Source organism: Helianthus annuus, chromosome 15, assembly GCF_002127325.2.
Source record: "Helianthus annuus cultivar XRQ/B chromosome 15, HanXRQr2.0-SUNRISE, whole genome shotgun sequence".
Lineage (NCBI taxonomy): Eukaryota > Viridiplantae > Streptophyta > Magnoliopsida > Asterales > Asteraceae > Helianthus > Helianthus annuus.
Window position 1 is genome coordinate 5013342 of NC_035447.2, and position 25247 is coordinate 5038588.

A 25247-nucleotide genomic window follows, 5' to 3' on the forward strand; every position below is an offset into this window, starting at 1 on the left:
CTATCAAGTTCGTAGGACCTGATATTGTATCAACGGTTCCTTTTGTTGGTTTCAACTCATAAAATTATTTCTTAGATTTAAGTATAGTGTGTGTGGCTCCACTATCTGCTATACATATATCTGCATCATTTGTTTGCTCTTATGCTCCAGTGGTATTCATTTTAATCTTGAAAATATAAAGAGAAATAATAATAAGTGTATAACGAAGGCATTATGAATTATTTTTTAATAAGAAGTTTATTTATTAGTTGAAAACATTACATGAAAAGAAAGACTAATGAAACATAATAAAGATAGTTATAATAAAGGAAACTACATAATTGTTGCATATAATTATTATGGTTTAGCAACATTTATTTCAGAGTTCCATGTCATTGGTATAGTCGGCGACATTCAGTTTGACGTTGATATCATTAAAATTATCCACATGGTTCACCTCCTTTTCTTTTCTTTTCTTTTGAGAGAGGCTTGGTAAAGTTCACATAAATGTGAAGGTGTACGACAAGCCTTTGACCAATGGTTCGTACTTCCACATCTGAAACAAGAAGTGCCATTGTTTTCGGACCTACCAGCTTCATTCCTTTTGTTATACTGGTTGGAATTGGAATTTTGTGAGTGTGGTAATTAGGGGTTCTTTGATTTCGACCACGACCACGACCGCGACCGCGACCACATCCACGACCATGGGAATTACCTCGGAAATTATTATTTCCTTTGAAGGAATGGTTGCGACCATTACCTTTACCAAAATGGCCACGACCACGGCCTCGTCCCCATTTTCTCCCAGAGTCTTTAGTATCATCATTGATAATAGCATTTGCTTCTGGGATGGCTAATGATCCAGTGGGACGAGCTTGATGATTTTTCATTAGTAGCTCATTGTTTTTCTCTGTTACAAGGAGAAATGAATTTAGATCAGAATATCTTTGAAACCTTTGCAACCGATATTGTTGTTGCAAGTTTATATTTGATGCATGAAATGTGGAGAAAGTTTTCTCCAACATATCTTCCTCCATAACAGTTTGCCCACAGAATCGGAGTGTTGAGCATATTCTGAACAAAGCAGAGGTGTATTCATTCACCTTTTTAAAATCTTGGAACCTCAGATTGTTCCATTCATCTCTAGCAGTGGGAAGTAAAACTTCCCTCTGATGATCGAATCTGCTTTTTAAATCTTCCCACAAAACACATGGATCCTCACAATTTGAATATTCAAATTGCAACATCTCATCAATGTGTTTGTGGAGGAAGACATCAACTTTTGCCTTGTCTTGATCGCTACATTTATTCCCCGCCGTTATCGTTTCCAAAACACCCATTGAGATGTCGCTTAACATGTGCCGTCCACGGCATATAGTTTTCTCCGGTGATGTTAAGAGCTGGGAATTCAATTTTTGAAATGTTTGCCATTTTGTTGTTAAACATAAATAAGATAAATATTAAAATCTAAATACTCATTAAAAATGAGATAACATACATAGGTACATCTATAAACAAATAAATAAATACATAAGTACTAAAAAGATGAGGTGGAAGTTCATACATTAAGGTCGGCAACAATATTATTATTATGCCGGCCAATATTAAAACCGGGTGAATCATCTTCGAAATTTTTTTTTGAATGACCTTGAGAAGAAGAGTGTTTATTGTGAAAAAAAATGAGATTGATAGTTGGTAATTTATAGTGGTAAATTATAACCGTTTTGCAACGGTTATATTACCGTTTTATTGCCGTTTTGCAACTATATATATATATATATAGGGGATGGTTCAAATGAAAACCACTTTTATTGTGAAAACTCGAAAACTAATTAAAAAAAGCCTAAAAAACACACAAAAATTTTTTTTTTCAATTTTTTTTTATAAAAATCGCTGCTTTTTATATATAAAAAAAATTTCAAAAAAAAAAAAAAAAAAATTTGTGTAGTGCACATGTGTAATAATACACATGTGTAGTACACATACACATGTGCACTACACAATTTTTTTTTTTTTTTTGAAAAATTTTTTTTATATAAAAAAACCTGCGAATTTTGGTTTGCAAAAAAAAAATTGTATGTTTTTTTGGCTTTTTTTAATTAGTTTTCGAGTTTTCACAATAAAAAGTGGTTTTCATTTGAACATTCCCCTATATATATATATATATATATATAGGATTAGGTTCAAACGTGAACACAATTCCAAGAGTGAACTGCGTGAACTGATCTGGGCCCTTGATTTGTATGATCTTGAGATTAAAATGAATGGCATGATGGTAATTATTTGGGTAATTTTTTTCTATTTAGTTAAATACATAAGGGTATATGTGTAATTACATAATCAAAAGAAAAATGGAAACCTAAATTGTTTCCATTATTTAAAATCCAATCATATCAATTATTTTGTTTCTATCATTCTCAATAATAACAGATCTGCCGTTCGACGATACAAACATGAAACACACCATTCTCGTTCTTCATCCTACCATCCTGACGAAGAAAACGATGTCGGTTACCGGTATACCGGCTCAATCGCCGCCGTTAACACTACTCCAAGGTAATTTACGGCGTCTCCTACCACAATGAATATCGTCGCCGTGTTTCCGGTGACGTCAGCGGCGGCGAAGCTGAACAGATCTACCGCCGACGATACAAACAGGAAACACACCATTCCCGTTCTTCATCCTACTGTCCTGACGTAAATTTTTGAACGGTGTTCAGGGCTTCAATGTTGGTAACGTTCACTGTTCAGGGCTTGAATGTTGGTAAGGAACAAAAATTCAAAATCAATATAATATTCTTTATTTCATATCCAAAAGAATGAAGTTTTGGATTGTAAGATTGAACGGTGTACAAGGCTTGAAATAAAGAATAGGTCTTTATATAATATTCTTGATTTTGAATTTTATATAATATTCTTTATTTTGAAATAAAGAATAGGTCTTTATATAATATTCTTATTTTGAATTTTAACAAATCTATAATATTCTTGATTTTGAATTTTCGTTCATTACACAATCTTGAAAATTCAAAAATCAATATAAATTTTTGAACGGTGTTAAGGTTGAAGTAGTTAATCGGTGTTCAGGGCTTGAATGTTGTGATGTTGTGATGTTGTTATGTTTTTATTGGATTGTAAGTATGTTCTTGAATCGATTCAAATTCAGAGTACACCTGTGTACGTTTTAGTTTGAGTGTGTTATTTGAAGAATAGGTCTGGTCATACTGATGTGTTCTATTCACGCCAACAAGACAATACACATGTAGTAGGTTTTCAAAGTACACATGTGTACTGGTTGCCCAAGATTGTGTATTTAAAAGTCCGGTTTTGTGAGTTTTTTTTTTCAGTTTTTTGATTTTGCTCTTTCTTTAACGCGATGTACACATGTGTATTCTGATTTTGCTCTGTTTTTAATGCGATGTACACATGTGTATTCTGATTTTGCTCTAATTTTAACCCAATGTACACATGTGTATAGCGTCTGCTTTTTGTGATATCTCATAATTTTTTGTGTATTGAATGTGTGAAGTTGTTGATGTACACACTTGTGAATTATGCAAAGTATTAGTTGCTGAGTTTTTTGTGCTATTGTAGGAGATGTCGTTAACGAGAAAAGTGGAGATGGAAGGTCGATAAGGATGATTCACGTATGAGGTCGATAAGGATGATTCAGCATACAACGTGGCGAATAGTTGTAAAAGATTATGTTTTTTTTTCGATTATGTTGGGTTTATTGTTTTTACGAAACTGGAACTTGTAATTATATGTTTTTTTTGTTTGGTTTGGAAATCATTATGAAAGTTGTAATTTGTTAAATATAAAATAGTTTTACAGGTATTGTTTCTATATATGTATTAGGTAGCTAATTACACATATGCACGATGCTGAGTACACATGTGTACTCTTCTATTTATATCCAAGTACACATGTGTATACCGTTGAAATATGAAGGTTACGTGGATCTTAAAAATCAAAATTTGAATTCTGATGATGAAATCTGAAATAAAAATTAAAATTGAAATATGATGATTTGTTGTTTGTTTTGATAATTATCTTATTAATAAATAAAACATAATGTGGATAATGAATTTAAATTAGGAAAGATATAACTTAATTCAATTATTAAAATAATAATTTAAATCTAATTTTTTATATAATTACAATCCTACCCTTAACAACTAAAAAGGAATTCAAGGGTCCAGATCTGTTCACGCAGTTCACTCTTGGGAGGTTGTTCACGCTAGAACCCTACCCTATATATATATATATATATATATATATATATATATATATATATATATATATATATATGTATTTATAATAAATGATGTACTACAGAAATGTTATTTTATAAGATATAAAATTAGGATGCATAATAATAAGAATAAAAATGTTAGTATACATAAATAAACATAAACTCTAAATGAAATGTGAGCTTGTGTGTATAAATAAAAGTTAGTTGCGATAAAAGTAAAAGTTAGATGCATAATTAAATGTTAGATTGTTAGTAGTCCCGTAGTTACGACGATAAAAGTAAAGTTAGATGCATAATTAAATGTTAGATTGTTAGTAGTCCCATAGTTATGAAATATGTATATTAAAATGTTCTTTTGTACTTAATTTTTTTTCAAAGTAAATTATAAAGTTAATGAAGTGCTTACATTGCTTATGATGGATATCTTTGGGCTTAAGGTCTTCTTTGATTAGGATATAAGCGACTCGTGCTGATAACGTGTTATAATATAACAAGAATTAACACAAGATTAGTGCTAAAACTTTTATAACTTTAGAACTGTTATAAGAGAAAGAAGAAGAGAATTGTATAACTTATGAAAGTGTACACATGAGGTGCATTTTTTCTTCTAACTTAAGCTAGTATTTATACTACAAAAAGATTAACTATTTGGTAGACAAAGTTAACTATTTGGTAGACAAGATTAACTATTTAGTAGACAAAGTTATCCCTAATGTCACACCCCGATTTCCACGTGTCTCACCGGTGGGCCCGGTGGGGGATTACCGTGACGATGTTGGCAACAATATAGTCAAACCACACAATTATATAATGCACAGCGGAAGCATAAGATAAATATATAAATTTCAACCTCTGATTGTAATATCAAAATGTATTACAGGGTTGAATATATCCACAGCGGATCGTAAATAAAGGTAAAGTATTGTTCCATTAGATACTGCAATCAAGCTTGCGGGGCTTATCCCGACGCTAGGGAGCTAATACCAGCCAATTACGTTTAGGTACCTGCACTTAATCTTTTTGGGGAAAATACGTCAGTTTACACTGGTAAATACATTCAACTAACACATTTGAAAATGTTTATTAAAATTGATTTGAATGCACAAGGCACAAACTCTTTTTAACTTGGGAAAATTCATAATGATCTTGTGAACGTTTTACATGTTCTTTTATGCGTTCAGTAGCCCGGGTCGTGCCGGGTTAAAGATTTATAGACACACCACGTTTGCGTAAAACCGTAGTACAAAAACCAACGGCTACGTCTTTTAGTTTTAATGTCGACACTTTATACCGGGTGTACGCCTACACCGGGATGTCGATGGTCGTGGCCATTTCGTAAAATGATGCCGAGGATATCCGGGACAACGGTCATTAAACCCCCCAAAGGCTTATAAGCAACAAAACTGTTTAAATGAGCCGATCATATTTAATCAATTAACCACCTAAGCGATGGAATTATATAATGCTCAATCAAGCGGTATTAATATACCGTAACCCAAGCCCATATAGGGAAATAAGTTAAAGTATTTACCTTTGCAAGTATTAATCCTTAATTTAGATCAAGTCACCGATAGCTTTTACTGGGGCTCCTAATCTGGAACGAAGGTTTTCATTAACCTCTTAGAATCCTAACGGTCCTTATATTAGCCGTAGCTTAAACCGGTTGATTCCGATATATGGATATGGTTAATTCGCACGAAAAGGCGAAAACCGTGAATGGAGTATGATTTGGACCCAACAAGTTTAGTGACTTGTTTTATATGGGTTTATAGTTCATACTCTGGATTTTGGGGTTCAAATAATATAATTTGACCCATATCGGCTATTGCACGAAAACTAGTTCCATGAGCCGTACCGTGTGCGCAAAAGAGGCGAAACGGTTAACTATGAGAGTCGTACGCTTATTTCCTAAGTCAATATGCCTTAAAAGTATTTTGGTATCAGTAGGATACCTTCCGTAATGCCCGTAACGAGTTTAAGTTTGTATTATGCCCCGTAGGGGCTTTTCGGTCATTTTAAAGACTTTAAAAGGACTTTTCGAGTTCTACAGGAAATCTGAGTTTCCCGAACAGCTTATAAAGCTTAAAATACTTTGTTTATTATTTAAAACCAGTAGCAACTGGAATCGGGTCAAAAGACCTTGTAGAACTCCCGTTTTGGCCAAAAAGGGCATATTCGGTATTTACCGAACCGTAGCCATAACCGCAGGTTATGAGCAAGGTAAAAATTATTAAAAATCTTTAAAATTCCCAAAATATTATTTTACCACAGTGGGTAAAAGTTTTGGTGACGAAAACTTGGGTTAGATGGGCGTTATGCTAATTGCGCCGTTAATTACAAAACTTTCTTAAAAGTGCGCCTTTTAGCATAACTCTCATTCTAGACCTCGGATTGTCGTGAAACCTTAAGGACATGCTTATAATTTAATAAGCAAGGTTTTGGTCCGTTCACGTGTCCGAAATACTCGTTTTAATTTTAAAAGGCCGTTACGGTCAACTTTTAGGCGAATGACGGAATTGCGCAAAAGACTCGGATAACTCATGAACCGACCACAGAGGCTTATACCAACATGTGACCTGGTCCTAAGAGAGTCCTAAGGTATATTTATACCTCACTAAAACGGGTCAGAACTGAAGTCAAAGCAAAAGTCAAACTTTTGCGACATTCGGCTCCGAACCGGTTCTATATAGTAAATGATCGATTCAAACGAGCGCAAACAGGTTTATATACTTATTATCATGTTTTATGATTGTCAAAACAGGTTCCATAACATATACATTACAGATTATGCATAAATCGCTAAAATAGCTTTCTGTTGACTTTTTAACCGCACGTTTGACTCGACATTTGACATAGTTAGAGTGGTGATCAGGGGGAACCATTTTAGAGGTTTAATACCCACATAAATACCAACTCATAACCACTTTTGATTCGTCATAAGACTGAACCATTACTGATTTATCGTAAAGTCAAACCGTAGTTACGACGGTTTGGTTTTTAGCTAAAAACTAAGCATAAACTGAACAATGGATGATCAAGGTAACTTACAGAAGTTAGAACTTGAATATGGAGCAGAAGAGAATGCTTGGGAGCACTTAGAATGATCAGTAGTTGTGTGTTTTGATGTTGTGAATGATATGAGCCAATGTAGCTTATTTATAGTGCTTAAGAGCCTTCAAGATCATTACACAACAAGCTACAATTGATCATGGATCATGGGCAGGTGTCCCTAAGTGGTATGGGTCGTGTAGGGGGCACCCCTGCTCAATTAATGGTTGTTTGATCGTTCAAAAGCTCCAAAAGCCAAGTAGTTACAACCATTCTGCATCTGGGCACTTTACGCGACCCGCATGGGAGTTCCCATGCTTTCTAAGGCGGGTCGCCTAAAGGTTAAGAAATCAGGCGAGTTAGTGAGGAGGCTCGCGGCCCGCCTCGACTTAGGTCTAAACCTTACGCGGGTCGCGTGAGGTTATATTTTCTGAATTTTTCAAATCTTTTATAATGATTACAGAATCTGGCCATTAATAACGAAATCTTTCGTAATGATTTACCTGACCTTTCGGGTTTGAAGGGGTAACTTTGCGGTTTGGCCCTCGGTTATTTACCGATAGGGGCCTCGTGTTAATTACCCGCATTATTAAGTCCCCGGTTTATTTATTAATTATATTGGAAAGCCTTAACTTTCACTGTTGACGCTTTTAACCCTTCTTCTACGAATTCGATCGTAACTTTCTCGTTTCATATCGAAACTTCGCGAAATTTATATATATTATTTTAGTGAGGGTATAATACCGTTACAAAGTCTTTGGGACGTTAAAGGGTCACTCAGAGGTATTATTAAACATGTTGACACAGTTAACCCCTGTAGTTTGTAATCTCTCACCTTCTTCCGCGTTTTGTTTTTGTACGATCTATAATTTATTCGTTTGAAGGTTTAAGCATTATTTAGGGATACTTTACAGTATATTTACCCTTGTTGACATTTATAACCCTCGAATTTATATACTTTCAAGGTTTGTCAAAATTAGTCCTTTATTTATTATAGATGCCCCGTGTAAAATAAACGACACGTGTTAACACATCATTGGACACAAAATTTCGAGGTGTTACACCTAAGTTTGACAAAGAGTTCATCCACTTGCTTGGTAAATCTAGAGGTAAATCTTGATCTTCATGGTAAATGTTTAATAATATTCATAACAAGTAGAGGTGAGCAAATTAACCACCATAACCGATAACCGAACCATAACCGACATAACCGAACCACTAATAACCGATAACCAATATAACCAATGGTTATGGTTATGAAACTTTGTATAACCGCTCAATCGGTTATGGTTATGGTTTTGAAGCTTTGGTTAACCGAATATAACCGAAACCGAACCGAAGTTGTGATGTTAACTTTATATAATAGATTTGTGTTTTACAAAACCATATAGAGGGTTTTTATTAAGATAAAAGTATGTTAGTAACAAAATGATCATGATATAGATGTCATTTATTTTGATAAAGAAAAGCTGTTATGGCCATAATTGTTTTTGTTTGAAATTACCTTACTAAAAAGAACTCTAAATCGGTAGTTTAACCAAAAAGTTTAGTCTTCGTTATCGTATAAAATAGGCTCAAGTTAAGTCCAATCGTGCACAACCCTATTAACCATAACCGAAATTATGGTTAATTTATTTAAAACCTTGCTTGGTTACTTAACCGAAATTAACCAAAACCGAACCATAACCGACTTCATAACCGATTAACCATAACCGAAGTTTGGTAATGGTTATGGCTACCAAAACTCCATAACCGAACTAGCGGTTATGGTTATGGATAATAGTAAAAGCCGACCCAAACCGACCCATGCACACCCCTAATAACAAGCTTTGATTATTTTATCTACCCACAGACACAACACAAGAGTATGAAACTTTGATTAGTGTATAGGTTCCATAGTGTTTTGAGAATATAGAAATATTTTAGAAAGCAATAAAAGTGATAATATGATAAGGATGTAAAAATCTTAAGCAACTCAAATTACACATATTAACCTTTTGAAGCACCATCATGCAGGGCCGGCCCAAGGGTAAGCCAAATGAGGCTTGGGCCTTGGGCCACCAAAACTATAGGGCCTCCACAATTTGATGAAAGCACAGTCCATTTATAAAAGATTTAGGGTGTGGGTTATCAACAAATTGATGGTTGGTAGTTTAGTGGTTTTGTGTATGTATGGATGTTGGTGAGACCAAGGTTCGAATCCCTGGTTCACCATTTTTTTTTTCTTGTTTTTAAATTTTAACAATCTTTCAAATAATTACACTGGGCCCTTCAAGTTTAACTTTCAATCACATACTTTTTTTGGGAAAAAGGCCACAAGATTTTACTTCGCCTTAGGCCACCAAAATGGTTGAGCTGGCCCTGCCATCATGTTTAAATTCAACATCAAAATGTATCACTTACAAATGTGGGAGAAGAAGACGGAGTTTAACGTGTATAAGTAATTTGACACTAAACTAACAAAGTACTTAACGGATGTTAGGGCAAGGGACGTATAGTGTTAGGAGAATAAACGCCAGGGATGAGGGTGGATCGAAGGTGTTAACTTAACAAAAAAATTATTATAAGTACTTGCGAAACCATTCTTCATTCTTGCAGAGCTTATACATAACATTGTACACCTTTATCAACAATTTGGGAAACTTGGTACGAAAGTAGTCATCGAGCCCTTCAGGCTTAGATCCCAACGAATTCTGAATTTCAAACAGTTAAAATCAGGTCACAATCAACACAAGTAACATTTAAACATGAGCGCAAAGGGGCTCTCATCTTGACCCCTCTATGCTCTTGTGTCCATTTTTTCACATTTATAAACAGGAAATGTATAGGATAAGCTTAACTATATTGTAAAGCAATGATTTAGTAGGTTTTAATATTGAGAAAAAAAACCCTTTTTTCCGTTTTAGCTAAGTTTTATTCTTTTAAACCCATGTTATGTGAACAACCTGAATTTGTATAACTTAAAGGTAGTAAAAATCGAACCTTAATATCATCATCAAGTTCGTCATAATGATTCATTGTATTTCGAATGATACGGAGCAAGCAAAGAACTTTGTCGTAGCAATACGGCTTGAGTCTATGTTCCATGCGAGAAATGAATTTAGGTTCCATTCCAACATCCCACCTTGTACGGAAAGCTACACAGCCTTCGGTTTCTAATGTTAAACAAACAATAGAGCCAGGTATTTTGCGTTTTGGTTCTACCCAATCACTCGCATCCTTTAAAAAGGACATTCGTGTCTCGGAATCCCAAAACAGTGGATGCGATAGTACCTCTGATGCATTTGGCCTATGTTTGATAACAAAAGTATTATTATATAGAAATCTGACCAATTGTCAAAAAACTAAAAATAAACAAAAGCGAAAATAGAGATTATAAACCATCTAGATGTTTATGATATATTTTTGTGAATACAAGTAAAACATGGAACCGAATGAAAAGACTTTTCCAATGACCATTACTCAAAAGCCTTTATGTCATACAAGTGCATTGCAGCACATGCCTTAGATGAAAATGTTCTCTATTCTTTATCTTTATCATCCAAAGTAACAGTTTAAGAACCCATTTGATTGCTAGTATTGGCTGACGTGTAATGTAACATATAGAGGCAAAAAAAAAGATCTCAAATTTTACAATAGTAATGTTGTACCTGAGTTTAGGATCATGGTTTAGCAATTGAGAGCAGAGATCTCCAGCTTCAGGAATATGTTCGAGCAAGGAGAGATTCATTTTGTTGTTGATCACATTTGTGTCACGTTCAGGAGGTGTGTCTCCAAACGGATGCTTGCCACTAGTCATGCAAAAGAAGAGAACACAACCTAAGCTAAACATATCCATGGCCCGCGTTTGGCTCCGTGCATCAAGAATTCGTGCATCAATGAGATGTTTTGACTTAGAAATTAAGGGATTTCTAGAGAAATCTTTAAAAAATATCAAAGATATTAAGCCAAAGATACTAGAACCATCCATGTAAATATCAAAGATATTTATGTATATTTTATACTTAGAACTCTCTAGATTATGAATGATCTAGAATGCTAGGCAACAAGTATAAATAGGTGATCTTGCCTCATTTGTAAATCACCTCCAAAGTTGTATCAAAGCTTCCTTTATAAAGAGTTATCAAAGCAATACACGTATTCTCTTGTTCAATAATTTTTGTTCCCTTTTGTTCAAGTCATAATAATCGAGTTGCAAGTTGATTCAAGGCTGATCTTAGCAAGGAGACTAAGAGTCGTATGCGAGTTGGGAATTTACTCCGCAAAAGTGAAATTAAGCAACCGTGCGGTCTGAATTAGCATCTAACCGCCCAATAAGTAAAGCAACTTGTATAGGTGTCCTAGAACAATTGGAACTGTTGGCAAAATACAAAAGTTAAAAAGCTCCACAACAAAATGAATATTAATTATGAAAATCGATAAAAGAACAATGAGAGCTATTAGCCATTATTCATTAAAATGAACAACACTATTAATTATGCAAAAGCCATGTTGAAGCTTTCAGCACTTCCACATCAACAAATTCTAGCAATTGAACAAGAACAGGGATTGCAACTTCAATCCTAAATAGAAGCAATGTGGTGAGAGGACACTTACAAGAAACCTATATTGCAAGTGCGAAAAACTAACCTAACAATGTTTTTGTTTGTGTCATTTTCATGAGCAAGGCACCTTCTTGCATGAGTTGCATGCCTTAAGACCATGTTTGCTCTTGGGGAATTGTGGTAGGCATTCCTCTTGAGCAGATCAACAAGAGGAGGCAAAGGTCAAGCCTTTGCAATGGCATCTTGAGAGTTAGGCTGTTAGACATTAGAAATAGAAAGTTTGCAATGACTTTTCTAATTAAAAAAAATAGCCTGATTAAAACACATGGATACCTTGCTTGCAAGAAGGCCAATAATATATGCACTTCGTGCGGCCTCACCCTCATTTTTAAGTTGTCGCACCAGTGCTGGAACGACATCACATGCAAAGAACAGATCCACATTCTCCTTTGTAGACACATACAATATTCGACATGAGTTAAACATAATTACAGTGAATATCGACCAATCAAGCTACCTCTCATTATTCTCTAACCCCTTGTTAATACATCTTAACTAACTAACTAATCTGTAAGTTAAGACTTTGACTAGGTAAATGGCAACTTTCAACTATTACAGAATGACACTCAAGTCCCTGGACATTTTAATATATATCAGCGATTTATGTAGTGTTCCGTGTTCGTTTCACAAAATGGAATGGAATCTTGATGGAATTGGAATGTTGATTTCACTCATTATTTTGTTGGTTTCAACAAGAAAATGAATTAGAATTGAATAACAACATAATCTACATTCCAATTCTATCCGAATTTCATTCCATTTTGCAAATCAAACACACCTAAATTACAAATTAAATTTCAATATCTGCACGAATTCCCATTCCTATTACATGAAAAGAACACTAACCTTAGGGTTTTAGATTTAGAGGACATACAATATTCGGCATGGGTTAAAAAGGATTTTATGGTTTCATTTCGATTTCAAGAATGAGAACACCAAAAAGAAAAGAATGTGATTTGTATTAATTGTGTACCTTGATTTGCCAACCTGGACAGGCGGTCGATCGATTCGGTTACATCAACGTCAGAGTTAAGCTTGACGACAAGATTAGACAATTTAGATAAATCTGTACAGTCTTGTGCAGCAACCAGCTTCCTTATCTTCCCGTTTCTTCTTGAGTCCGTCATTAACAACGCAAAGTAGATATGTGTGTAGTTTGAACGCTTCTATGACGGCGATCTTATTCTTATTTTGTCTTATTCGTACTCTTAAATTCGCTACTGATTTTCAACTGAAAAAAGAATTATTATTATTATTATTATTATTATTATTATTATTATTATTATTATTATTATTATTATTATTTTCAACTGAAAAAAGAATTATTATTTATTTTAGAGTTAATTTCCCGGATGGTCCCTGTGGTTTGTCATTTTTTCACCTTTAGTCCTCACCTTTTCAAAATAACATGTTTGCTCCTTGTGTTTTGTTCACTTGTTACACGGATAGTCCCTAACGCAGATGGAAGTTAGTTTGCTCAGTTAATTTTGTGTGAAATTACCAAATTACCATTCTTTCTAATAATAATAACAAATAAGTGGGCCCCACCACTATATTTAAATACAATAACCTATCTCCCACCCCACCCCACCCTATCCCTTCCCCCTCCACCTCCAGCTTCTTCCCTATACATGGAACAGACCACTACCACCACCCAACTAAAATAGAGGCAAATGGTTAAATTGGAAAAGCAAAGGAAATTGAAATGACCTTTAATCATCTGCGTGTACCTTTCGGATCTTCACACGTTTTTTTCACCGTTAATCGCTGGTGGCAGATATTCGCACCAGGAAATTGAAGTTGTCATTAATCACCGATGTCGGATTCTAATAACTGAACATCTTACATTTCGGCCATATATTGCTGATCTCGAGGGTCGATTGGATGGAAATTAATATTCTAATAACTGAAATCTTACATTTCGGCCATATATTGCTGATTTCGAGGGTCGATTGTGGTGGTGACGGGTTGTTACAGGTGCCACCGGATGTGATAGGTGGTTGTAGGTGGGTGGGTTTGTGACAATGTTCCTTGGTTGTTTTATATATCTTTAGTATGTACTAATAATTAATGAATTGATAACAATGATGTAATTGTAAAACTAAATAAGTAAATGACAAAATTAAAAATACAAGTAGTATGATTAGAATAGTTAGTAATTAGTAGCATGATTAAAGATTTAGTATGGGTTAGTAATGTTAGACATGGTAATAATATGTTAGTTAACAATATTATCTAGGTTAGGCATGAATAATAATAGTAAGGTAGATAATATAATAGTAATTAGCAATGGGTTAGTAATGTAATGACCATGTTATAGAAGTAGGATAAATGCCATCCATTGTAGCCCTTTTTTACACCAAGAATCATCAACTTAGGTGATGATCTTGGTTGGTCATGTATAAAATATAAATGACATATAAATGACATACAATAATGAAAGGTTGAAAGTTATAAAATAAAACCCAAGATTGGTCCTTATTTTGGTGATGCTCCATCTTTTTTTACCATGGTAAACATTTGGTGACATTCCATAAGGATTTCTCCAATATGGGGAAGTATGAAAACACAAAGAAAAAAAGAAGAAGAGAAGAAGGTGAAAGGAGATGGAACTCACTTTCAAGAAGGAAGAAGAATTCTTTGAGAAATGGAAAAAAAAGTGGTGGAATGAGTGGGGTATTTATAAGTGAGAGATTAGGGTTTAAGGTGGTGAAAGAAATATGAAAAGTTGAAAATTGGCCCATTTATATATTCATTTTATTCCTTGGGCCTAATGTCATGGGCTTGTTTGTTTTATGCATTTTTTTTTTGTTATTTGTATAAATTTGAGTTTCCAACATAATTTATAAACATAGTATGACACAATAGTTGATTGATTGGGTCTCGAATATTGAATTTACACAACATAAGTCGGTTTTCGAATGATTTAAACGTGTCTTGATGATTATATAAATATACCTATTTTGATTGAACAATTATTGAGAGATAAAAAAATAAATAAATAAAATGAATTTCATTATGATCATAAGTCTCGGATTACAATGGTTGAATACGAAAACACAGAAACGAATAATACAATAATTGCGAAATGTTGCACAGTTGCCAAGGCATAAAAGTTCATGCCCGTCCTCCCAGGTACGGTGTGAGGTTTGTCAAACCTAATAGCGCTATCAACTAATATCCCGTTCGCTAGGCCCCGATGATTAATCGGTACAATGTGTGGGGACTTTCAGATAGAGTTCGTTTAGTCCGCTAAAGACACACATTATAAATAGTAAGTTAACAGTATTCCATCTCCAGGAATACTAGGCAATCCCCTAACCAGGGAAAGTGAAGTTAACAACATTCCAACCCAGGAATACTAGGCAATCCCATACCCGGGAAAGTGAGGTTCCCAACAACCGGAAATACATACTTTTAGTAAAGGTCACATTTGTTTTGCTCGGTAAGAAATAAAGTGCAAATAGTAGCGAAGACGATCAACCGCCTCCAAAGATGGTTATCATGTGGTTCATTAGAGTGGATTCATGCAATACGTACATTCCTACACGCAATCTAACATTTTGCACGTAACATGTTTATACATTAACAATTTAGCCAATGTATACACACATAACACCATAGCATAACATACCACGTATCAATCATGTAGTCATCAAGCACATTAGAACATTATATGATAACACAAGCAAGAAACAAGCACGTTAAATTAACTTATCAAAATTCAGCATTGACACTTGATTTTGTGCAGTTTTCGGGAATTTTTCTAATATAGTTTCAGAACTGCAAAAATTCCCAGAAAACTATAGAACATGCCAAACGGTCCATTTTATTTTGTGTAAAATTTTCAGAACCTAATTCTTTATAGATTTTCCGTGAGAAATCAAACATTGAACAGTGGTCAGATTTGTCGCAATCTGACCCTGCCCACTAAATATTTTCTTAAAAATTCCTCGTTTATCCCATTAAAGGCTATCTACAGTAAGGATTTAATAGCAAAACTCTAAATATGCAGCAAGTGATGACCTAAAACATATCGCGTAAAATCTGCAGAAAACGCAGCTTTAATTGCTGAAACGAGATAAATTATTTAAAATAGTAAACGACGTCCAAAAATCATGATTCCAGCGCCATTTGAATCGTATTTCAAAATAACACGTTACAGACTCAAGAAAATCCAGATTTCGTTAAATTATGACCTGGTTACAGGCGATTAAAGTCGGCTGTAACTGTCGGACAACTTGATGTTATCGTTCCCTAAACCCGCAACCGATTAACTAATATGCCCAAAGACCCATAACTTTTAGTTACAGCAAAATATCATCTCCCTACAACTTCTACACCATTAAATCAGTAAGATTAATCAAAAAAATAAACCCTCGTTAAATACATAATCCTATGCATATCAAACGGCAAAAACGACGTCATGCGGGATTCGCAAGCAACCTATTCCTCAAGTTGAAAGAAATTTCGTCCCGAAATTTTGCGAGCAGTCGCTGAAGAAGCAAACAGTCGCTGAAGAAGCAAACGCCCCCTTAGTATTCTAATAAAAAATGTAATACCTTTTATTAACATAAACAAAAAACTATATTCTTTATGACAAGCAAAGCTCAAGAATCACATCAATGTACCAATAAATGAGCATTAACCATCTACATTCCTAGCCTCAAGCAAAACACAACTATGAGGTGTCATCTGATAACCAAGTGACCCCGGAATCTTCTCAACGACAGGTTCACCCGTCGTTGAGAAGAAGCCCGGATATGGAAGACCCGTATCCACCAACCGAACCCACTCCATACCCAACCGAGGTGGCGGCAAAGTGGCGGTTACCGGACTATCTCCACCGTTAAAAGCGACAAACATGTCACTAGTCAACGCGTTTTCATCATTTTGGTCACACTTCAAACTCATAGCTAAGAATTTGCTTGTAGGATCTTCCCAATTTGGCAGAGATAAATCCGGTCCATACCAGTCGATATTCTCGACTTTTAAAAACTCCCTCCTTTGAAGAAGATCACTTCGTTTGATCTTTAACGAACTCAAGAACGAAATGAATTCAATCGTTTGGACCGCGAACCCGGTTTTCAAAGATTTCCAGTTAAACGGTTTTCGCTCTTTAACCGAAATCTTCCCACCTGATGATTGACCACATTCATCTCCCATATTAAGAACCGGAACACCCAACGAAACATATAAAATAAAAAGAAAATTCCGAATTTGTTTTAGTCTAGTTTCGAGCACGGTTCTCTTTTTCGTCGCGCCTTCTTCGCCGCAGTTCCAACTTAACTCTGAGGCGCTACTAAAGCTCACCAAGTCCACAAGAGAAAGCCCGTGGTTTCGGGCCACGAAGTTGAACGAAAAAGCGGGCCCACGCCCGTTTAAGAAGATATCACCACTGCCACATAAGCGGGTCGCAAGATTACTAACGAGACTCTCACCTCTTAGATAGTTTCTCACATCACTGCAGAATCTGGAATTCATTTCAGCCCATTTCTTCCAATGAGGAAACTGGATTTCTTTTGTGGAATTTAGAAGCGGGTCGAATGAATCAGCGATGATCTTGGTTTTTGAGAGTACAGGATCGAACGCGATTGCTTCGATTAAAGGTGGGCGAGAAAGATGTTCTCCATTAAACCCGTTAATCATAGAAGAAGAATCGATGAAACAAAACCCGTCAATATGGTAGTTGATCACCCAATGTTTAAGACTATCTAGTATCAATTGTTGAACAACCGGATGGGCACAGTTGAGGGCATTATTGGAATAATAATAAGACGGTTTATCTATTTTCGCCAGTGATGAACTATCACACGTATGAGTGACAACGACTTCTAGTAAAACCTCGATCCCGTTCGCGTGTAATCTTTTCACCATTTCGTTCATTGAGTTAATCGTTGATGTAGAGTCACCATGAGGTCCATATGAGTTTTGTGGTGAAAAGAAATGCGAAGGGTAATACGGTCCTTTTAGCTTATCATACGGAGCTATTGGTTCTAACAAGACTGCATTAACACCCAAATCTTTCAAATGATGCAACTTTTCACTAATGGCAGAAAAGGTCCCCCGGATTTCGTCTGGTAAGTTACTCGACGCGTCCCTCGTGAAATCCATCACGTTTAACCGATAAACCGTTAGTTTCTCCATTGGTAAGTTCGGTCTGACATCATCACTCCAATCGAAAGTAGGTTCTTTACATATTTTCCCAAGCGAATTCTCTGCAATGACCTTGGAATAAGGATCTAGTACAACGGAAGACTTTTCTTGACCATCATTTTTGACCCGATAACCGTATGACACAAAGTTCATAGCATTATCCATTGAAACATGCCATATGTCACCTGATCGGTTAACATACGGATCTAAATCAATCTCTATAACGGGTTCTTCACTGGAACTGTCATCAAACAAGCACAAGATCACGCTTTTCGCGTTTCTTGAAAAAAGAGCAAAATTTAACGATCCATCAGCTGAATACGAAACGCCAAGTGGACCCGGACGTCCGGATTTTACACCCACCGGAAAACAAAAATTTGTCTTTCGATGGCTTTTGATTTCAACCGTTTCACCATCGAGATGCCATTTTAACAAAAATGAAATGTAAAACGGAGCTAAACTCGCATCGAACTCCAATTCAGCTGAAAACTTGTTTAGAGAATCGATCGCAAAAGGGGTTTCAAAGATTCCGGAATCGCTTGAATGTATAGGGATCCGTGATGACGAATCGGATCTGAACACGCCCCAGCTCATAATTATGTCGGCATCATTGCCGGTAAGTTGCAAAGAGGAAATTTCTACATTTACTCCATATTTTCCATCTTTTAACCTAGTAATAATAACCGTCACATTTCCACCCTTCTCTGTTCTGAATAAATAAGTGGATAATTTTTCAGCGGTTTGAATAACGGGAAGAGTCGAGGCAGCCAAAATTCCAAACCTAGGATTGTGGTACAAACCTTTGATAATGTTTTTTGCGGTTTTCCCAAACACTAGGTTCTGTCCGAGATCCATTCTTCCAAAACTTTGTGTCGCTCTTCTACCATATTTGCAACTATCAGCAATTATTAATTTGGAGATTTTAATGGTTCCACAGGTTAAGCAAGTAGGCTGAGTAGCAGAGGATAATGAAAGCATTGACATGAGTGCAGACTGCAGACATATAACTTGCAGAAACCAAACTTATTCTAATCAGTTCTCGATCTTTCTCTGCGTACAGTAACAGGAATCAGCACCCTAAACAAAATTAAAATAAATGATAAATGAAAATCACTCAAATGTTGATTACAAAAGCAGTCAATGATTAACTTAACCTACTCCCTCCATTCAATAATTAGAGTCTGCATATCATACTTTGCACAGATCAAGAGTTGTAGAAACATCACCTAGTCATGTAAAAGGGTTAATTGCACCCAAATGCAACATACATTCACCCTTGGTTTGAAAAAGCGAGAGGTGCACAAAAGTGACGAGGTCTAAAATTGAGGCGCGAAGCGCAAAAGCGGTGGGCTTTTTGTACCCGAGGCGCAAGATGTTTATATAATTTTTTTTATATATCCCATACATATCCCATAGTTTTTAGCTTCCTTTAACCAAAATATAGCTATAAATAAGGCTTTTATACCATTTTACTTACATGTACAAGTCAAAAAACCCAAGGTACAACATTTTTCTGCAGTAAAACGCCTCAGGTACGTGAGGCGCGCGCCTCAAGCCAAAAAGCCCCCCAAAAAACCCTAAAATTTGCGCTTTTTGGGCGCTTCTTGTAATTACACAAGGCACTGAGCGAAAAAGCCCCAGAGGCTGCGCCTTAGTGCGCCTCGCGCCTAGGCGCGCCTCAGGCGCGCTTTTATATCAATTGTAGAAGGGTGGAATCATTCACCCTTTTTCTATTGTATACAACTTACTTTACCTATTGTCATTATGTATTTATGTACGACACGCTTACATTTGCGAGCAATTGTATGTAAGATTGTTACAATAATTGGTATAAAAGGTGAAGTATCCTGGTACATTTTTTACATGCAATCGCACGAAAATAATACAATGGAACAAAAGATGAAATTCTGTTATATCTCGGTGCAAGAATGTGATTATCATAAGCGAACCTGTGCTTATATTTCGGTACAACGGATATAACATCACCATAAATGCAATTACAAAAATCATAATAAACAACTAACTCATATTCGTATCGCAATATTTCGATTAAAATTTAGTTTATAAAACCTTCGAACATCATCATCATCATCATCATCATCATACTCATCATACTCAGTAAATCCGACCAATAGCAAAGGTAAGGTAGGGTCTGAGGAGGGTAAGATGTAGACAGTCTTACCTCTACCCTGTAGGAATAGAGAGGCTGCTTCCAGTGAGACCCCCGGCTCGATAGTAGTTTTGCATCAAGCCTTGGACATAAGGCACATAACACTCAGCAATTGAGACAACTGCCGATTAGTGCATGTACCCCCTTGTCTTTCGGCTATCAGCGCCACCACATGATGCATGATTAACCATCCCCTCTTTTTAACGTTATTTTCACGAAATTAGCAAAATAACGTTAAACTTAGTGCACTTTCACTTTTGCCCCCTGAGCGCCCACACATATACACATTATAAAACCTTCGAACAATCGATAAAAATATCCGAAACGCCGATCAGTTGTAAATCCTTATGACATCAGATATAAATACACAGATTACAAATTAAAGACATTTAGACATAATCATATCAGATTCTATGAAGTTCACCGAAAACAATGAAACTAAAGTCCAAAATACACAAAAGCTCACAGCATTTGAGATTATATCAATAAGCAACAACGAAATTCATATCCGTACGGCAATAAGGGTGTACGGGGCGCATTCGGGGAGTGGATCGGTGAAGCCTTTCCCCGATCGGGAACACCGCCGCCATCCCCGCGGGGTCCCGAATCGGGGTGGCTTTTGGGTGTGGCCTTACCGCTTGATTTTGCACGTTGAACGATGATATGACCGTTGGTAAACGGTCGATTTTAATAAAAAAAAAAAATCAATTTTTTTTAAACAATATATACTAACCAATCTAATTCATTTTTTTACCACATTCACAACTCTCAAACCCACACTAAAACTCTCATTCCTCTCAATCTTTCAAACACAAAATGGATTCCAAGTTCCCGTTTCTTTCTACCCTACCCGACTTTCCCGACGATGGAGATGCATCGTCAAGCGATAGTAGCTTAGTTTTCTTCCAAAATCTCATCCAACAAGCGGAGCTACTAGACACGGCATCGTCTAGTAAAAAAAATTATGTCCGTCGAGATCGTGTGGGGGGCCACGAGACACTCATGGCCGATTATTTTGATGAAAATCCAAAATTTAGTGAAGATACTTTTCGTCACAGGTTTCGTATGTCCAAGTCTTTGTTCCTAAAAATTGTTAGTGACGTGGAAGCGTATGACGAGTGGTTTCAAGAAGGCTTAGACGGGAGAATGAAGAAAAGCTTTACACCCTTGCAAAAGGTTACTTCGGCAATTAAACAACTTGCAACCGGTAACCCACCAGACGAGGGGGACGAGTATTTAAATATGTCTGAAAGGACCTCTCGTGAGTGCCTTGAATATTTCTGCGAGACGGTATGTAAAAGGTATGGCGGTGAATTCCTACGTAGACCAACGAGCCACGACATCGCGCTATTGTATCAGGCTCATGAGGATAGGCATCACCTACCTGGTATGTTAGGGAGTCTGGATTGTACACACTTCGTCTGGAGAATGTGCCCCACAGAATTGCGTGGACAATACATGAGAGGCGATCATCAATACCCGACGGTTATGTTGGAAGCGGTAGCGTCTCAAGATTTGTGGATTTGGCATGCTTTTTGTGGGCCAGCGGGTTCACAAAACGACATCAACGTGCTGCAACAATCTCCGTTATTTCTTGCTCAACGAAACGGAACAAGTGAACAACCACTTATACAAACGCGGGTATTATCTTACTGATGGGATCTACCCTACCTGGTCCGTGTTTGTGAAGTCTTTTCCATATCCACACGACCCGAACGAAAAAAAGTTCAAGAGGCAACACGAGGCCGCAAGAAAAGATGTGGAACGGGCGTTTGGTGTGTTAAAGTCGAAGTGGGGAATACTAAATCGTCCAATGCGTTCGAAAACGGTGAGAAAGATAAGGTCCATCGTGTATACGTGCCTTATTTTACACAACATGATTATAAAAGACGACGGAAGGGCGATAGCACCGGTTCATATTCAAGATCCTCCAGTGGAACCCGTCTTCGATGATACAGCCTATACGGAGCTCATTGACGAAGACACGCATTGGAGGCTAAAACACGATCTCGTTGAGCATCTCGGAAGTTTAGATTTGCCTCACCTTGAAGTTGATTCGGACGAGGAGTAGTTTGTTTTTATATTTTTCTAGGTTGAATGTATTTTTTTTTCTAGTTCGAATGTTTTTTTTTTAATTTAATGAAATGTCTTTTATTTAATTTTTATTTTTATTAATCTTTTTTTAATTTATAAAACATGCATTATTTTAGAAAAAAAAAACTCCCCTAATAGGTGAGTGCCGCCATCAAAAAGGGGTATTAGGGGAGTGTATTAGGGGAGTTGACGTGGCTTGATCTGATTGGTTACGTGTAAGATGGGGACTCACCTATTAGGTGAGCACCCCTTACACCCTAATCTATAAAAATTCAGTTTAGAAACCCTAGGAATAATCAATATCCGTAACGCCGATAAGATTTTAACATTTAGAAGATGAATTGAAGATATTTAGACCTAATCAGATCAGATGCTGTGAAATTCAAGGAAAACGATGACATAAAGATAGAAAATAGTCGAAAACTCACAGCATTTGTGATACACGAGCACCGGAAAATCTGAAATTGAACTGAATTTCCGTGAAGATGATGAAAAATATCGAAATTCGACTCGAATTGAGTAGAATTTGGGATTTAGTGGTGTGAGAATGTGCGAATTTCGAAGCAGTTATATCTCTGTTTTCAAGGGGTGATTGGCTGTGATCTATCAAAGGTTTATTTTAGACCAAAGATCGACATTTGATACTATTTTATTTGAGTAAACTGCGATTTTGGTCCCTTTCAAATTTTAAATCTTTTGTATCTTTTAAATTTTTTGTATTTGGGTCCTTGTGGTTTTAGTTTTGATGTCCTTTTGGGGATTAGGATTAAATACAAAGAATCCTAATGGTAAGAAGTGTAAGAAGGATTTATAGAGCGACAAGTGTCAAATAACCTAAAAAAACCCACTACACAAAAAAACCCCACTAAAAAAAAAAAAAAAAACCTTAAACATCCACCACCACCAAAAACCTAAACCCCCAACCCCCCCCCCCCCACATCACCCACCCTAAAAAAAAAAAATTTTTTTTTTTTTTGCCGAGGGGGTGGGTGTTTAGTTTTTTTTTTAGATTTTTTTTTAGGTTTTTGGGGGTGGGGGGTGGGGGGTTAGGTTTTTTTTGGGGGGGGGGGGTGGGGGGGTTTAGGTTTTTTGGGGGTTTTTTGGTGAGGTATAGTTTTTTTTGTTTTTTGTTTTTTTGCCGCGGGGGGGGGGGGGGTTAGGTTTTTGGGTGGTGGTGGGGTGGGGTGCGGGTGGGTGTTTAGGTTTCTGGTGGTGATGTAGTGGGTTTAGTTTTAGGTTATTGGACACTTGTCACTCTATAAATCTTTCTTACACTTCTTACAGTTAGAAGCCTTTATAGAATAACTTGACCCTTCATTTTGGTCCAAAACTGAAATCAGCTCAAATTCCTCAAACTAAATTGATGTTTTGTCCTTTTCTCCAGGGGTAATTTGGTCATTTCTTTTTTATTTTATTTAAGCTTTTATTAATTGTAATGCAATGATCGTGGTAACCAGCTCTACAAACACCACAACAATTCACACAATCAACAACAGCAACAATCTCTACAAACACCACAACAATTCACACCAAATCAATCCTTCAAAAACACAATCAAACCTCCCAAATCCACACAAACATAACCAAAACCCTAAAAAAACAATCACCAGATTCAATTCCAAAAACCATACCAAATAAATCTTACTCCCTTCACTCCCCAATCTGAGCAACTCCTTAGCAGATTCTGACGCCTCCATCAACGAAACAAGAGATCGGAACGATTCATCGGTCATCACCGTTACCGGTAACCAGCTCTGCAACTCTGATCTCCACTCTATCTCTGACATCACTCTCTCTCTCTCATCCTTCCGACTTTCTCTCTAAATATCTCTCTATATCTGACGGAATAACAGTGGGGTACGATTATGGTGGTGAACGATGTGGTTGAATGTGGTTGCTTTGGTGGATTTACGGTGATGGATAGTGAAGAATAAAGGTTGTGGTGAAGGTGTGTTGATGGAGGTTGTACTGATGGTAATGGCGACCGGAGGTAGTGATCGGAGATGATGTTGGAGAAGGTGATCGGAGATGATGTTGTACCGGGTATGACGAAGGTACTGACAGTGATGGCGGCCGGAGATGGAGGATGTTGATCGAATGACGTAAATGATGTTGGAGATCGGAGATGGAGGATGTTGATCGATGACGTAGATTTTGCTAACTGAATTTCTGTTTGGGGTTTTGTTTGTGACGTTTACAGGAGAGATGCATAGGAATGGGGGTAGAAGAAGAAGGAGTGGGGGTGTGGTGGGACCCACAAGATAATATTGTTTAATAAAAGCTTTAAATAAAATAAAAAGGAAATGACCATTTTATCCCTGAAGAAAACGACAAAAAAACATGATCTAATCTAAGAAATATGACCTGATTTCACTTTTGGACCAAAATGGCAACAAAACTGAAACCACAGGGACCCAGATGCAAAAGGTTGAGATTTGGACTAAAGTGGCAAAACTACCCAAACCTCAGGGACCAAAATGGCAGTTTACTCATTTTATTATGTTATAGAATAACGCATGTATGGTTTATTTATTCGAACTTAGGGGTTGTTTGTTTACATCTTAATGAGCCTTTTAATGGTTCGGACCTCTTACTGGTTCAATACTTAATGGTTCAGACTGTTTGTTTTGTGAGCAAATGTATGGATGGTTCAGATATTTGCCTCTGAATGGTTAAGCATTATACTTGAGTCTGAATGGTTAAAACCTCTAATCTGAATTGGTCAGATATTTACCTATGAACAGTTAAGCATCATACTATACTGGCTCTTAATGGTTCAGATCTCTTACTGGTTCAGCACTTAATAGTTCAGACCTCTTACTGGTTCAGCACTTAACCATTCAGAAGTTGCCAAACAGCCCCTAGTTTCTTTAAACACAATTGGTAAACCGGGCTAGAATTTTATGTTAGTTTCTCCCCTTTTTTGTCGTTTACTCATTTA

General features: G+C 36.4%; 3 protein-coding genes across 8 annotated transcripts; all 3 read right to left on the reverse strand.

The window, feature by feature from the left end:
- Window positions 1–419: 419 nt before the first annotated feature.
- Window positions 420–1319, reverse strand: LOC110913179. The gene has a single exon (XM_022158027.1). It carries the CDS (start codon window positions 1317–1319, stop codon window positions 420–422), a length of 900 nt encoding a protein of 299 aa, XP_022013719.1.
- An 8318-nt stretch (window positions 1320–9637) lies between these two features.
- Window positions 9638–13109, reverse strand: LOC110914689 (serine/threonine-protein kinase/endoribonuclease IRE1a-like). 3 transcript variants are annotated; one of them, XM_022159464.2, is made up of 6 exons: window positions 12860–13109; window positions 12160–12273; window positions 11912–12081; window positions 10933–11637; window positions 10265–10571; window positions 9638–9975 (listed from the first exon to the last, which is right to left on the reverse strand). In XM_022159464.2, the coding sequence occupies exons 4-6, from the start codon at window positions 11250–11252 to the stop codon at window positions 9844–9846; spliced, it is 759 nt and encodes a 252-aa protein (XP_022015156.1). In that variant the 5' UTR covers window positions 11253–11637; window positions 11912–12081; window positions 12160–12273; window positions 12860–13109; the 3' UTR covers window positions 9638–9843. The 3 variants fall into 3 exon arrangements, with proteins under 3 accessions (XP_022015156.1, XP_022015157.1, XP_035839998.1); XM_022159465.2 differs by having other exon boundaries at window positions 10933–12081; XM_035984105.1 differs by lacking the exons at window positions 12160–12273; window positions 12860–13109 and having other exon boundaries at window positions 11912–12150.
- Window positions 13110–16427: 3318 nt separating this feature from the next.
- On the reverse strand, window positions 16428–22927 carry LOC110910249 (isoamylase 2, chloroplastic). Of its 4 annotated transcripts, XM_035984107.1 has the most exons (3): window positions 22735–22927; window positions 20225–20476; window positions 16428–19092 (listed from the first exon to the last, which is right to left on the reverse strand). In XM_035984107.1, the coding sequence occupies exon 3, from the start codon at window positions 19024–19026 to the stop codon at window positions 16531–16533; it is 2496 nt and encodes an 831-aa protein (XP_035840000.1). In that variant the 5' UTR covers window positions 19027–19092; window positions 20225–20476; window positions 22735–22927; the 3' UTR covers window positions 16428–16530. The 4 variants fall into 4 exon arrangements, with proteins under 4 accessions (XP_035840000.1, XP_022010634.1, XP_022010633.1 ...); XM_022154942.2 differs by lacking the exon at window positions 20225–20476; XM_022154941.2 differs by lacking the exon at window positions 20225–20476 and having other exon boundaries at window positions 16428–19119.
- Window positions 22928–25247: the final 2320 nt, after the last annotated feature.